Source organism: Sprattus sprattus (genome assembly GCF_963457725.1).
Source record: "Sprattus sprattus genome assembly, chromosome: 3".
Classification (NCBI taxonomy): Eukaryota; Metazoa; Chordata; class Actinopteri; order Clupeiformes; family Clupeidae; genus Sprattus; species Sprattus sprattus.
In genome coordinates, this window is record NC_137922.1 from 90,864 (window position 1) to 107,500 (window position 16,637).

A 16,637-nucleotide genomic window follows, 5' to 3' on the forward strand; every position below is an offset into this window, starting at 1 on the left:
TAATTTATTTGTTCATTAATTCCATGTTAGGTGGGAGGTTTTTTATTGTTGATAGTTGCTGACATTTTTAGAAAGCTTTTGGTAAGTAATTGCCTTTTGTGCAATTCTCATATATTGCAAGTGACAACTGATTTTCTATAATTGGAATCCTTTCTTTTTTTAATTTGATTTTTTTTCACGTTTTTGTCAATGTTTGCAATGTAAAAAGTAATAGCAATATTTTCATAAAGGAATCATGAATGATATCAGTGGCTTTTGAGTAACTGTATCGTTCCGTCTTAGCAAAGACCATTGTGGGAGTTCTGGCAATTATACGTTTTCGGAGGAGCCACAATAGGAATTGCCTGTCTTGGAATCCATGGTGCCAGCAAATCACAGATACGTCCTCTACTTACGGCAAGCACAAAACATATATATGAAAAAATGTATAAGCTTTATGCTCATGTTGACAGTACAGTTCTATTCCATACTCATAATTTAATTTCAACAAAAACATCTTACCAAAACTTACCTGAGACTGTTTGGCTGACGTTTGCTGTGCTCTTCTGCATTTTTAAAACAAAGCAGACAAAAAAATTCCCAATGTTAATGATCTACTTTTATTTTGAAAGTTGCTGTCATCCACAACTGCATATGTATTTGAAATATTACGTAATAAACTATTGACTATTATCAACATTATATTTAAATAGAGGTAAGATTTATATTTCATTGTATTTACTCCTTTTTTTCTCCCCCCCCCCCCCCCCCCTTAGTTTTCTGTTCTTCTGTGCCTTGCCGGGGGCTACAGTTTGCATAATGGTGTGATGCTGGCAATGGCCAGGCCTAGGGTGCGTTTTTGGACTGAGCCAATTTTCTAATTTTAATTTTTTCAAACTAAATGACAGTGTAATGTATTGTGATTTATTCTGAATATCCAGTAATGGTTTGATATTACTTTTTTTTTTTTTTACCATTGCTGAATTGGTATAAAACTAATGAAATTGCATCAAATAGATGATAAGAATTTAAACTCAAATGATACAAACATGAAAACATTTCTAAGGAATTGAATCCAGAGTCATACATTTTTTTTGTTTTTATTTAATCAAGATTACAGACAAGGACGGAACACTTGGCTTGGAGTTTGGATTGGCTGCAATGGCGGTATGACTCATGTGTTTTAACACTTAAACCTTGCTTCTTTAAACCTTGCTTACCTCTCCCTCTTCAGCAACTCTTCACTTGGGCCCCCCTAATTAAGCCCAACAGAAACATGTCTGTTAGGTGAGTGATAATGCACAGTTATACTGTATATCAGTGTCATCCTCACATCAGCATGTATCATGACTGGTCCAGCAATGCTTGAGACTAAGATGTTGTATGTTCACAGCATGCCAGCGGGAGTATTGACAAGACAAAACATCTTGATAAGGTGTTAAGAGCTTCATAAGGGGTTTAGACTTATGACAGATTTGAGTTTGAGTTGCCAACTTGCATCTACTTCCACTAGAGCCTGTTCCTGTCCTCTTGTACCCCCTACTGGGATTCTGGGGTGAATCTTGGGGACACTCTTAATTAAAACACCTCCCTGACGGTAGCCAGCGGATAGAGTGCTGTGCTGTGAGCAAACCTCACTTCCTGATGCCTCAAATGACGTGCTAGCACCTGAGTTTAAGCCTCCTTGCTAGCATGCCCCCCTCCCATGTTGCGAGTATGAGTCTGGTGTGGGACTGCATGTCTACACAACACAGGTTACATTTGTGCCATGACCAGGTTTGGGAGTGAGGATTGGGCGGGTGAGTGTAACAGTAACCAGTGGGTAGAGCTGTGCAGTGAGTGAACATCACTCCCGACACCTTAAGAGAAATGCTAGTGACGGGGGCTTGCACCTAAGGGTTTTACCGTCCTTGTTAGCACAACCATCTTCTATACCCGAAGTTACGTGGTCTAGTCCGCTGCAAGACTGTGCTTGTCTACACAATGCAGGTTTCATGTGCAGTCATTTAAACTGATGCAAAACCGATGCAACATTTTATTTGCAATTTTTACAATAGATAAGAAAGTGTAATTAATTGATATTGTAATTCATTGATATAGGCTTATCTCTCAGTGTTGATAATAAATAAAGTAATTCATAATCATTTTACCTTGATGAACTGTGGTTCATCTAATATGACCTGTTTTCTTGTGAAATCTCCAGTTCATTGGGGTCATCATGGCCGTAACCCTGAGCTATCAGATCCATAAGAAGAGGACTACCAGTGAATACTCTTCACCTGAGGACATTCAAACAGAAACAGCTGTTTGAACACTTACCAGAGGCTTGCTTTTGAGATTTGTCGGTTTGTTTGTGTGTTGATCTGAGATGAGGTTACTAAAATATTCTGCATGTCTACTCAGTTTTACAGTGCTTCCCAAGTAAAGGTTTGAAAAGAACTTCAAGCTTCAGACTTTCTGTTAGGGAACCTGTTATCTATCTGCAGAGCAAATGTCAGGCTCATACAAAAACATTAACGTGAATTAATTGATGCTAATACCTAGCGCGGTCTCTATAGGATTCCCCATATACGTTAGCATTAAGCTAACGTATTTTGTACCACAGTAAAACATGCAATACTATGTGATTGTTCTTAGAAAACGAATGTTACGTGATAAGATTCCTAAAATGTAGTCTGCATGTCTGCTCAGTTTAACAGTGCTACCCAAGCAAAGGTTTGAAAAGAACTTTAAGCTTCAGACTTTCTGTTAGGGAAACAGCTTTCTATCTGCCAAGAAAATGGCAGGCTCATGACAACACGCGCAACCTTTGGGAGCATGAACTGCACTGAGTAAATTTTGCGCAACAATTAACCCCCAACGCTGAAGCAAGCAGCCGCCTTTAGTTCACGAGTTGTACCGCAGGTAATCACAGTCGTGACGATGTCCTTTAATCTATCAGTTTGATTTGAATCATATGCACATGCGCATACATGTATATGCAAATACACACATGTTAATTAGCATACACATGCACAGTTTGACAGACTGCTATCACTCGCTCTCTCCTTCTCTCTCTCTCTCTCTCTCTCTCTCCGTTTCTCTCTCAATCTGTCTCAAGCTCTCTCGTTTGTCTAGTCATTAACAAAATGGCATATTTTATATGATATATTATATTTTGATTTGTTTTCATTTTGACATGCAATCTGTGTTGTAGTTTGTTCTATTTTTTGTAATGGTCATCTAATTAAAATCAGAGTGCTCTTGTGAAAAAGGAGTTTGCGTTGGATGGCCGTAAACTGGTGACCATGTTTTACTCCTTTTTTGCTCAAATAGCAGACCTTTTCTTTACGTAATATGACAGAGAAAGGATGTAAAGAATATATCTCGATGTTTGCTCAATTTTAAGGAGGAAAGAAATTATGTATCTCGATGTTTGCTAAATTTTACAAAGGAATTTAGTTAAGTTTTTTTAATTGTAAGGGTCACATACGAGGTATGGCTTTTTAAACTTTGCGTAATTGTAAAACACATCTGTCGGAACTTGCCGTGGTTGTACATCTGTTAACTTCCACAAGGGGGCAGTATCTTCTTGAATCTGAAGCTACAGACTCTACTGTAAACCTTGCGCTCACTGCGAATGATGGTCAGTATATAGGCTTCCTGTACAAATTAATACAAAATGTTATAAAGTAATAGCGAAGAATTCTGTTAAAAAGGATGGACTACTCTTTGCTCTTTGTCATTAAGCGACACCCCCAGAGAAAGAATGTCTTAGAGCAGGGTAGGTATTTATTTCCCCCCACATTAGAATACTGCCCTAAAGAGGTCGTTTTTAAAATCACTATAACATATCACTGATTCGCCGTTCTGTGATAGACAGGACTAACTAGCAACAGTCTTGACCAATGATATGAAAAAAACATCTTTAAGTGATCGCTACTATGCCTTGTGTTCGCAGCATGGTACCACGCTGCCCGCAAAATCAAATAATGCTGACAGATGTGAAACCAATCAGGTCTTCTTGGTTTAAATGACAAACTGACCCTGTAGCCTACTCCGGGGTAGGACGCAGCAATGGAGCGGCGACGTCACGCGTTGACGCGCCCCTCCTGTGCGTGGACGCACCAGACAACTCAACTTGCTTTGAGCGGTGGAGATGGGGCTCCTAGCGTAGCCTGCAAGGTCCAGGTCAAGAGAAGTAATGAGGAAGCGACAGCCTACCTGCATTAGGCAGTTCTTTTCATAGATGGACGTCCCTGACTGCAAAGCCAGATCGCCACAAGAGAGCTTTACGGTAAGCTGCACGCCGCTCTGATTCCAATCGAACTGCAAGATTCGTGTCTTGAAGGGAGAAGCAGCATCTGGCCAGTTTAGAAATCTGACGGCCTGGCTTACGGCAGCACTTCTCCGCTCCGTGAGGCGGAATCTGATGCACAGAGAATCTGCCGTGTATGGTTAACGACATTGATTTATGTTAATAGCCTCTATCTGATGTGAATACCATCAAAATTGTGTATTCTCTGCAATCTCATCGCTGATGTGTCAAAGAGGGAGAGGAATGGGCTATCTAGTTGGTTACTCCGGGTATCTATATCCATACGCACATGCAAAACGAATCAAATGCCTCCGTTTAAATGTGACTGCTTAGTTTAATGTCATACCATGCTGCGTTTCTGACTGGCATTTCTGGCTACAGCCAGAGTAGGCTAGGTGTACACCTCAGGATCGCACATCCTATGGTCTAATCAACGGTCACTTATCTATCCGGGAGGTGTTCCGCTTAATTCAACGTGGGCCATCTGGTTTAGGATTGGGTACGGCACTGTAAAATCATTTTCTCCGACATTTCGCAAGACTGTTCGGTAGTTTTAGCTAATAAAATGGCATTTAGATTCACCTACTTTTGAAATATACTTAACCGTCACACGAATGGCTGTAAGCATCTCCTGTATTCTCATCACAATTATGTATTGTGTATCAGAAATCCGTCTGTGTGGAAAATGACACATTGTATCGGTGTGGATCTGTTTCTTGCTGTCTTAAATGATTGCATGTCTATTGCCATGAATAAGATACATCATTATTTGTGCTTCTGGGTTATTTTGGGCACATTGCTGTGTTTCCTCAACACCAAGAAAATCTATCAGTGAGTGCATGCATCATCATATGAATCATATGCACATGCGCATGCATGCATATGCAAATACACACATGTTAATTGGGCCATACACATGCACAGTTTGACAGACTGCTATCTCCTGGTCTCTCTCCCTCTCTCTCTCTCTCTCCTTTTCTCTCTCAATATGTCTCTTTGCCTGTCTCTCAGTTCAGATCGTTGACCCAGTCTTTAACACACATTTCACCCCTTTCCAAAATGTGAGCCTTAAAGATTTCAGATTTTCACAAGGTTTTGTGTTTGCTGTAAATCATGCTTTTGATGCAATGCTTGGTTTTGGGGTGAATGCCTGAAGCCATGCTTTGGCGCTTCTCAAAACCGGCCCAGTGGTGGCATTAGTTTATGTATGCTATTTCTCACAGTGGATCCTGACAGGATACCATTGTTGTTTTTACAGCAAGGTTGCAGGACACTGTAGTTTTAAGGGAATCTCAATGTCTTTTTCTGTGTGTGTGTGTGTGTGTGTGTGTGTGTGTGTGTGTGTGTGTGTGTTTGCACTCTGTCAAAGACAGCCGTATGACTCTCATAATGGTCATTGTTCTACATTGCTTCAGCAGGCCATCCTTGTTGGACTAAGCCTTTTGCAACTTTATCTCTCTCTCTCTGTCTGTCTCTCTCACACACACCACACCCCCACCCCCCCCCCCCCCCGACACACATACACACACACACACACACACACACACACACACACACACACACGTGTGTACACTTAATGTTTGCTCATTCTGTGTATTTCCCTTATTATTTAATTCTCATGACAACTTTTACACCCTACATTTCTTCAGAATCACTGGAGATTTTTTCATCCGTCTGTGACACACATGATGGTTTAGGCATTTGGTCTTGTAAAGATGAGCTGAAATCTGTCTCTATGTCCCATGCGGTGCCTTGATTGTAAATAGGTTAATTGAAAATGTCGTTTAGCATGTTTTTCTTCCATCATTTCTAATCTCTTTCCTTCACTTCTCCTGTGCTTTCTCTTTTTCCATTGCTCCTCTCCTTTTCTCTCCTCTCTTCTTGTTTGCTACCCTCTCTTCTCTTCTTGTCTCTTCTATTGTCTATGTTCGTGTCACCTAACATCTCCCTCCATCTTTTGCCTAACTCTCTGTCTCAGCAATGCCCAGTTGTTGGTTATGCATTGTGTTAAATCATGAATAAAATTGAATGATAGCCATCAAGAAAATACCAGGCATGGGCAGTAGACTGTTTGCTGAAACATACACTGCCAGTAAAGGAATGTGTGTGTGTGTGTGTGTGTCAGTCAGATTGCCCAAGGCCACAGAGGTCAAATTGAAGGTCATCCTACTGAAATCAATCAGTTTCCAGCCAAGGAGCCAGAGAGTTATCAAGAAAGAGTAGACAATGTGGAATATGGCTTGTTGGAAGCTCCTTATCCTGAGAAATAAATAGCTTGAAAAGGATGAGGGCTCATTAGACAATTTTAAAACACAAACGTGTGTCACCTGGACAGAGAAAGCAGAAGACTCAGAAGTTGTAGATGGTGCACAATAAATGCACCGTGCCAAGAGGATTACGTTGCAATAAAATCATACAAAGACGGATTATTTCTATTTTCTGACAAAAAAATGAAAGATTTGACTTGCAGATAAAAAAAATAGGAATCCCTCCTCCAGGGACTTGATTAAGGGCTTAAAAACCTAAACATGGGCATTGAACTTTACATTGTCCATCGTTTGAGTCCTGACGGCAAATAGAGAGTGTTTGAAGGCGAGCGTGATTTGGCTGGGGTGTGTGTGTGTGTGTGTGTGTGTGTGTGTGTGTGTGTGTGTGTGTGTGTGTGTGTGTGTGTGTGTGTGTGTGTGTGTGCGCGTGCAATTTTTCTTTCTTCTCTTTTCTCTTTGGGCAGAAGAGAACAGGTTGCCTCGTCATAGCTTGGCACGCTGCGCGGTTGGAAGGCTTCTTGTTTTGGTCAGCGTTCACAGCTTCTGTGTGTGTGTGTGTGTGTGTGTGTGTGTGTGTGTGTGTGTGTGTGTGTGTGTTTTGGTCAGCGTTCACAGCTTCTGGTGGCACTTGCACAGGCTCTGCGTGACTGACTGTGTGTGAGGGCTAATTCTGGATCCTGGGCCTGGCCGCTGCTATCCCGCAGCTCTGTAGGATGGCTGTTGCATCATCACAGTCCTTTATGACTGTGCTAAGCAAAAAGAAGGGAGGTTTTAATGACATTTTAGTTCAGTGTCACTGTGTCAATGGGGAGAGTAGTGGGCGTAATGTGTGGATGTGTTGTTTCGGGTTTGTAAACATGGTGTGTACAACTACCTGTGCGTGTTTTGTGTGTATGTGCGTGTATGAGTGCATGTATAGTTGTGTGTGCTACATATGTCTCTGTGTGTGTGTGTGTGGATGCCTGTATAAGGGTGTGTGTGCATGCACTTGTGCGTGAACGATTATGTGGGTGTTACATTTGAATCTCTTTTTTTGGAAATAAAATTGGTGTATTCAAACAAAGAGTACATTTATGTATTTGTGTTTCTGTGTGTGTGTGTTTGTATTTCTGTCTGTGTGTGTGTGTGTGTGTGTGTGTGTGTGTGTGTGTGTGTGTGTGTGTGTGTGTGTGTGTGTGTGTGTGTGTGTGTGTGTGTGTGTGTGTGCATGTGCAGGGCTGATGCCGTCTCGGGTGCAGAGCACAGAGAAGAGGGAAGTGCTGGGAGACTCGGAGCATTTGGAAGTCAGGGTCATGGAGGCTGAGACCACAGCTACCACCACCACCACCCTACTGGCCTCCGTCAAGGAGCAGGTACTCAGCACACACAAACACACACACACACACACACACACACACACACACACACACACACACACACACACACACACACACACACACACACCTCCTGAGAAGGGGACCAAGTACACAGCTCTCACACTTACGTAGGTGCCTTCAAACATCTTTACATGTAATCACCCACATAAAGGTGCTGTCTGATTGATTTTAATCCAAAGCCCTATTTGTCAGCAAACTGCTCCTCTAACTGTCTGTTCGGTGTGTGTGCTCAAACTAAAAGCGGTGTTTGCAAACAGCTCTGTGAACGTGGTGTTCATAAACGGTCCGAGCTCCGTAAACGTGGTGTCCATAAACGGTCCGAGCTCCGTAAACGTGGTGTTCATAAACGGTCCGAGCTCCTTAAACGTGGTGTCCATAAACAGTCCTAGCTCCGTAAACGTGGTGTCCATAAACAGTCCTAGCTCCGTAAACGTGGTGTCCATAAACGGTCCGAGCTCCTTAAACGTGGTGTCCATAAACGGTCCGAGCTCCTTAAACGTGGTGTCCATAAACGGTCCGAGCTCCTTAAACGTGGTGTCCATAAACAGTCCTAGCTCCGTAAACGTGGTGTCCATAAACAGTCCTAGCTCCGTAAATGTGGTGTTCATAAACAGTCCTAGCTCCGTAAACGTGGTGTCCATAAACAGTCCTAGCTCCGTAAACGTGGTGTCCATAAACAGTCCTAGCTCCGTAAACGTGGTGTCCATAAACAGTCCTAGCTCCGTAAACGTGGTGTCCATAAACAGTCCGAGTTCCGTAAACGTGGTGTCCATAAACAGTCCGAGTTGCGTAAAACGTGGTGTCCATAAACAGTCCTAGCTCCGTAAACGTGGTGTTCATAAACAGTCCTAGCTCCGTAAACGTGGTGTTCATAAACAGTCCCAGCTCCGTAAACGTGGTGTCCATAAACAGTCCCAGCTCCGTAAACGTGGTGTCCATAAACAGTCCTAGCTCCGTAAACGTGGTGTCCATAAACAGTCCTAGCTCCGTAAACGTGGTGTCCATAAACAGTCCGAGTTCCGTAAACGTGGTGTCCATAAACAGTCCGAGTTCCGTAAAACGTGGTGTCCATAAACAGTCCTAGCTCCGTAAACGTGGTGTTCATAAACAGTCCTAGCTCCGTAAACGTGGTGTTCATAAACAGTCCCAGCTCCGTAAACGTGGTGTCCATAAACAGTCCTAGCTCCGTAAACGTGGTGTCCATAAACAGTCCTAGCTCCGTAAACGTGGTGTCCATAAACAGTCCTAGCTCCGTAAACGTGGTGTCCATAAACAGTCCTAGCTCCGTAAACGTGGTGTCCATAAACAGTCCCAGCTCCGTAAACGTGGTGTTCATAAACAGTCCTAGCTCCGTAAACGTGGTGTTCATAAACAGTCCCAGCTCCGTAAACGTGGTGTCCATAAACAGTCCTAGCTCCGTAAACGTGGTGTCCATAAACAGTCCTAGCTCCGTAAACGTGGTGTCCATAAACAGTCCTAGCTCCGTAAACGTGGTGTCCATAAACAGTCTGAGTTCCGTGAATGGGAGGCAAACAAAGTTGCTCGGGCCGAGCATGGAGGAAAGGGGTGTAATTTGATTGGCTGTTGAGCCGACTTCACCTTTAATCATAACCTCTACCCGCCACTGCTTCAAGGTCTGATCCAGAATACAATCATAAGGATGCATCGAAATGTGTGAGGAGGCCCACTTTTAGCTTCAACTTTTACGCATCCTTTTACGCAACTTTTACGCATCCTTTTACGCAACTTTTACGCATCCTTTTACGCAACTTTTACGCATCCTTTTACGCAACTTTTACGCATCCTTTTTTTTTTTTTTTCCCTCCCTTCTTTCTTCAGTATCATTGGAGAATAGTTTCATCAGCCTGTGACACACACGATCCTTTAGGCATTTGGTCTTGCCTAGAATATCAATAGGCCCACTTGTAGCGACACTCCTCGGCCATGTTTTACTTGATGGAGCACAACATCAGTTTACGCCACATCACCCACTTAATCCCCACCTTCGCCTTCCATCGCTTACCTCTTCCTGTTGTATCAAGGGATACAATTTCAAATGCAATTCATCCTCAAAAATATTGTATAGATAATGTTGTTGCACTCACAGTTCTATAAAGGCCATGTGTTAAATACACAAGGTGTATGCTTTGGTAGCTGGGGAATAAAAACTAAAACTAATAATAACTAAACAAAGGACACTGTTTCAAATGCAGAGAGTTTCTGTATAATTTATGGATTAATCTGCTGGTTTGACCCCTTGGTTCCAAACTCAGGTTCAGTGAAAGGCCTAATTAGGAAATGCAAATTATTTGCACAAAATATTGGTGAGGTTGTACTTGAATGTCCTCTGTGCATGGAGCTTCATCAATAAAACAGAGACTTTCCAGGAGACACTCTGAACGAGTCAGGATGGGCTCTCAGCAGTCTACATATAAAACAGTAAACACATTTACAACACGATACATATCAAAGCCCTAAGATGTGGGTTCAGGGATTAAGTGCTATTGGAAACATCATGTTGAAATGCTGAGAAAGCATTTGTGTTCTTGGATGTAGGACAAGTGCAATACTCTGATTTTAAAAAGTATTGGTGAGGCTCATATTTGTCTCACTCTGATAAACAAGCTATTTGTTTTCCATTAAGTCAACTGATGCCATCGCCTTTTGTTGTGCCCTGCATGTAAAATCCCCTATTTGACTTTTTATCTACCTTGTTTCCAGAGGACTTCCTCTAAAGACGAGTCCTGTGTTTAACTGTTAAAATTGTGTTGATACTGCAGAAAGTGCATCAATGATAAATATAGCCTGTCTAGCAAGCTGTTTAGGTAGCAAAAAGACCGAAAAAAAGACATAAAGAAAGAGAAAGAGAGAGTTTGAGAGAATAGTGCAAGATAACAGTTCTCCAGATTGAACATACAGTATTTATTGGGGCTTTATTGTCATATGGGTTTAACCCTTGATCTTCTGCTCTAGTGCTTATGGCGACAATCTGGCTTATGTTTGAATTCAGTTCCAATCGTTTCAAGTTTTGAATGAGTCTTTAAGGGCCCTTCCTGACGAGTAATATCAAACTATGCACGCATGATGAAGGGAACCTGGAGCTCAGGCCCTGGCTTTGAAGGGATGAAATCCAGACGTGCACAAGGTCACTGAAGCACTCCAAATCCACCCGGCCGCACACCAGGGAAGCCAAATGCCCACCCAGCCTGCCCCCGCTTTCAAGATGGCGGCTTCCTGGAACTCTTTTTTTAATCTGCGAGTCAGTGGAGACTCTGACCCACAGTGGAGCTTGTTGGAGGGGGTGGTTTGGGAGGGATGGGGGGATTAGAGAGTAAAGCCCGCCAGGCTGACGTCCCTCTGGGCCCGTACCCAGCCAGGCTGCTCACGACGGACCGGCCACACACATGCACTTACGGATCACCCTTGGTCCCTCTGCACTCTTATTCATGAATAGCAGCCTACTTGAGCCCAAATGGCGATGACTGAAGGGCTTTTGATGTAAAGCTCTGTGCCTTTATTTGAGTAGTCTGTCATAGTCACTTCAGGGATAATCTGTAAATCATTGGTTAATCAATTGGTAACTTCAGAGTACATTTTAACTAGCCCTAATTCCTGTAATACCTGTAAATTAACTGTCAGCTATGTCTAACATTAAACTGACCAAAGCTTAAACCCCAACCCTAGCCCTAACCCTACTTAGAAACTTACTTTAACCAAAACACGTTTGTTGACAAAAAGAGGATATCCAAACCTTGTTTAAAAACAATAAACACCCTCTAAGATTTCAGCAGACAATATTTTAAGATTAAGAGCTAACAGGCATCTCAGTCTGGCTTTTGTCTTTTCTACCCAAGCACTGTGGATGATGTTGCCCCCTTCATCCTGTTGTGTCTGGCATCCAGCACAAACAAAGGAAAATCAATATGAAGAGGCACTGGGCTTATGATGTGGCTTACCTGAAGGCAAAGCAAAAGTGAAATTATTTATGATAAGCTAAGGAAAACAAAAGACATCAGGCTGTAGTTGAGCTACATTGGAGTTTGCTGGTCCAGGTATTAACCTCATCCTCTCACTTATGTCAGTATTGCCAAGCGGGATCAGAAGCCAGAGTCATAATAGTTGTGAATAATGGTCCTTAGGTTTCATTAAAAAAATCCGGATACATTTCATAAAACTGCCAGACTGCACTGTATACTACCCTATGACTATCACAAAGTCTGGATTTTTGCTTAGTGTTTGTTGTGCTTCAGTCTGACCAACTCAACCCCTGCACAGAGGCTTTAACATTGATGATCATTGATTCCTAAGTATAGAGGCCATTGAGGACGAGCTGTGTGGCTGAGAGTGGGAGTAGACTGCGGATGGAGCCGCCAAACACCAGAGGAGTCTGATTTAACTGGCGTGACGTCTCATGTGCCTTCTTGTGTCTTAAGGCAACTTTGCTATTTTAGAGGTTGACTGGCCTCTTTTGAAAGCAACTGTTACCAATTGTTGGTTCTGGTGGCATCCAGGCAACAGTTGCCATAGCACCATCTGACGTCTTGCAACAGGTGAGAAAACAGTCGTGAATAGTTTCGAAAATGTCCTATGTTCATTAACAATGTATGCTAAAATAAGGTTTCTGAAAGCCGCTGTTTTCACAAATGGACCTCTGTAGGTTTTTGGTTCTAAGTTCAACTGAACAAAATGCTAATCTGCAATGGCTGCTATGAGTTTTATCAATTAACCAAGATACAACAGAGGCTTTTGTACACAAAACAGGATTTTGATACTTGCAAACCCCCACATTACTGTAAGGATGAGATGCTGGCCACAAACACTTGTCATTTGCCCGAGTTTGGTTTCCATTTAGGAAATAGCTCAATTTGGGGATTGGACTTAATTTTTCTCATCACCATTTGGATATTGGACACAGATGAAATATTACTTTTTATCAACTTTTGCCAAACAATTTAGCCATTTTTACACAAGAAATCAGATCTGTTCCAGTAAGATAAATGAAAAAGAGCCTTGGGCCTTAAGATACAATACTAAACTGTGTCGTATGTCATCAAAGGACACAAGGTGACAAAATTCCTGTTTTTTCTTTTTTTTTATGATCTTCTGACAGACTACAGGACAGCTAGGAGTTTGTATGTGAATCTCAGTAACATATCTTTATGTCGCTGCATTTGAGGTCTGTCAGACTGACATATGTGGATTCATTGTCAAGGCTGTGTGTGTGTGTGTGTGTGTGTGTGTGTACGTGTGTGTGTGTACGTGTGTGTGTGTGTGTGTGTGTGTGTGTGTGTGTGTGTTTGTGTGTGTGTGTGTGTGTACGTGTGTGAGTGTGTGTGTGTGTGTGTGTGTGTGTGTGTGTTTGTGTATTTATAGTGTGAGTTTATGTGTTTGTGTGGGTGTGGAGAATGAGAGACAAAGATAGACAGAGATAGACAAGGAGGGAGAGACAGACAGAGACACAGAGAGGGAGTGTGTGTGTGTGCGTGTATGTGTGTGTGTATGTGTGTGACAGAGAGTCATTGTGAATTGTGAGTGCAGGCAGAAAAAGCAGGCGTCGGTCATCCTGGAGATGACTGGTACTACTCACGCACCAGTGCACACAACCGCTGGCCATCACAGCCAGCCCAGAGAGACCTTCACAAGCAAGGGCACACTTGACACTGTGTCCATTGTCTTGACCTCTCTTCCCTGCCAAACACACACACAACCACACACACACACACACACACACACACACACACACACACACACACACACACATACATACATGTGCACATATGTGTGCAGGGACACAGAAACACACACTCTTTCTAATTCGAAATAAGGTTACATTCTGTAAACTACAAGACAGAATGCAGACAGGTCATACAATAAAGATTACTCTGGTACACTAGAGAAAAACAGCAGATGGGAAGTGTAGTTCTCTTAATCGGTGAAGAGAGAAACACATATCCTGTGGATTGAAAGAAAGCCATGTACATGAGCTAAACTTTACGGACTATGAACCATTAAATATATAATCTCTTTTGAAGTTTACACAGATATACTATGGTTTGCTTGTATTAGAGTTAATCTCCTGGTGATTTATAGATTTGTTTATTTGTTACGGAAAATCATGGTAGTCTGTTTAGATGCATACAGTATATGAAGGCCATAGTTTGTTACAACGATTTAAAAAAAATAATGAACTTGTGTAGTAAAGCTCACACTGATTGGAGCACGAGAATCCTCAGTGAAAATTGTGTGTTGTCCTACAGATCTCAGCAATAACCTGCTCATTCATTACCTGCCTACTGAGGTCTCTTCCTTATAAAGTCTTTGTTGTATATGGATGAGCACACTTGTTAACTGGAATGGGAGTTTTTTTTTGTTTAGTTTTTTTTGGTTGGGTTCTGTAGGGTGCAATTCAGATTTTTGATATGCGTCGTCGTCGCCATGGTGATTAGGAGTGTTGTTATGACTGGTTACACTGGTTTTGCTTTTGTGATTAAATGAAAGATTTTTTACGAGTTCCATTAACTTCCAATAATTCCCATCTGCCCATTGCCCCAGCACATTCATAATCGGCCCTTTTGATGGATACACTGATGTCCCCTAATGTCAGTTCACATCAGATCGTTTTTACTACTTGAGATCATTTTGAAGGATTTCTTGAGGAAACCATATCAATTGCAAATATATGATTAATCTTTATTCTGAGTGAACTGAAATCCACATAGCATATGTGTCCCAACGCAGCACAGTAATCCAGTCTGACTCTGCAATGTTGAAGACTACTGCCTCTCGGTTCCACACGGTCTTCCTCTTTTTATTCTGCACAAAAAAAGAAAGGGGAAAAAATCACTCTCTCTCATTTTAGCCCCACAGAGGAACTTTTCAACTCATGTGAGACACAGTGGCATTAAGTGTTTATCCTGGCGATGGCCTACTTTCCCTCTGTCACGCTGTCCCCCCAGTTGGTCGTCAGAGCTAGCGCTCGCTCTCACTCTTGCTCTTCCTCCCTCTTCTCTTCGCTCACACTTTTTATTTATTTATTTCATTTTTTTTTTTTTTTCAGAGGGATTGTATGTATCCAGGCAGGGATTTCACTGCAATGCTGAGTACCTTGGTTTGTGTAAATACCCCCACAAAGATTAAAGTAGTTCCTGCACAGCAAACGCCTGGTGCTGTAATGTTAGCTGTTTACGGCTAGTGGTTGTTGCTATGTACCAAACATACCAACATAAAAGAAACTTGAATGAACATGGAAGAACTTCTGGTCTTAACTGACTAAACAATGCTCTGCTCAGTATTAACCTTTTTAAACATTCAAGGCAAGCGGATTACATTTCAGAAAAAGTTTACCTATTTTAAATTACACTTGGAAGCAAACAAAAATGGTTTGTCTGGGAAATTGTTCCTTGCAGCTATGGGAAATTATTTATAGCATTTGTGTACCATCCTCAAAATGTCTGGTGAAATTTTCATCAGCTAACTTATGAAACATGCTCATTAAATCAAGACCATTGCCATGATTAATCTGCTCATAACCTTTAATGTGGTGACTCACCAGCTGAATACATTTATGTCTTTTGCCTTCATATACTTATTATTCTTCATTTCTTTTTACTTAACAGAGTAATTATGCTATGGATAATCACAGGGTTAGTAATATAACAGAGTAATTATACTATGGATAATCACAGTTTGTTTCTTAATTATACTATGGATAATCACAGTATGTTTCTTATTAGTTTCTTGTTGATACAAGTTGCAGCGGAGGGTATGGTTGGCAAGGGTTAGTACTTCCATGGGATGCACAAGATTATTCATTTCCTACTTCATTACACCTCCATAAGGAGGCATGAAGAAGGATGGGAAAGGGGGGGATACGAAATGTGCTTTGGGGTATTTAGAATGCTCGTAAGTACCTTTGTGTTTTCATATGTGGGCTGTGTATCGGTAGCGCAGATTGTGTTGAAAAAAGGCATAGCGAAAAGGCATAGCGAAAAGGCATAGCGAAGGCATTCGTGCAAATGAGTCATGCCATAGTGTAGTGAGGATGATTTAGGTGGTGCAGCATTCAGACTGAGATATATACAGTACTGTGCAAAAGTTTTAGGCAGGTGTGAAAAAATGCTATGAACTAAGAATGCTTTGAAAAATGTAAACAATAAATGTTTATTTTTTATCCATTTACATGGTAAGACTGAGCACAGCAACAAGACACAACGTAGTTATACTGCATCAGCAGGGTCTCTCCCAGACAAAGATTTCAAAGCAGACAGGGGTTTCAAAATGTGCAGTTCAAGCTCTTTTGAAGAAGACGTTGAGGATCGTAGACGCAGTGGTCAGCCAAGGAAACTTAATGCAGCTGATGAAAAACCCATCAAGCTTATTTACCTTCGAAATCGGAAGATTTCAAGCAGTGGCATCAGCTCAGAACTGGCAGAAACCAGTGGTACCCAGGTACAGACATTTACTGTCCGGGGAAGTCTGGCCAGAAGTGGTCTTCATGGAAGAGTTGCAGCCAAAAAGCTCTACCCCGACAAGGAAACAAGGCCAAGTGACTGAACTAAGCACGAAAACATAGAAACTGGGGTGCAGAAACATGGCAGAAGGTGCTCTGGACTGATGAGTCAAAATTAGAAATATTTGGCTGTAGAAGAAGACAGTTTGTTCGCCGAAGGGCTGGAGAGAGGTACAATAATGAGAGTCTGCAGGCAACAATGAAGCATG

The 16,637-nt window shown here is 41.9% G+C and overlaps 1 protein-coding gene across 1 annotated transcript in view; it reads left to right on the forward strand.

Moving 5' to 3' along the window:
* Nucleotides 1-7,763: 7,763 nt before the first annotated feature.
* The window catches only part of pkp4 (plakophilin 4), a gene marked incomplete at both ends in the record, with an annotated part of 51,492 nt that continues 42,618 nt past the window's right edge, over nucleotides 7,764-16,637 (forward strand). Inside the window, one exon of the mRNA XM_080834916.1 lies at nucleotides 7,764-7,895. Within this exon, the coding sequence (XP_080691042.1) occupies nucleotides 7,764-7,895 (132 nt within the window). The remainder of the gene's footprint in view (nucleotides 7,896-16,637) is intronic.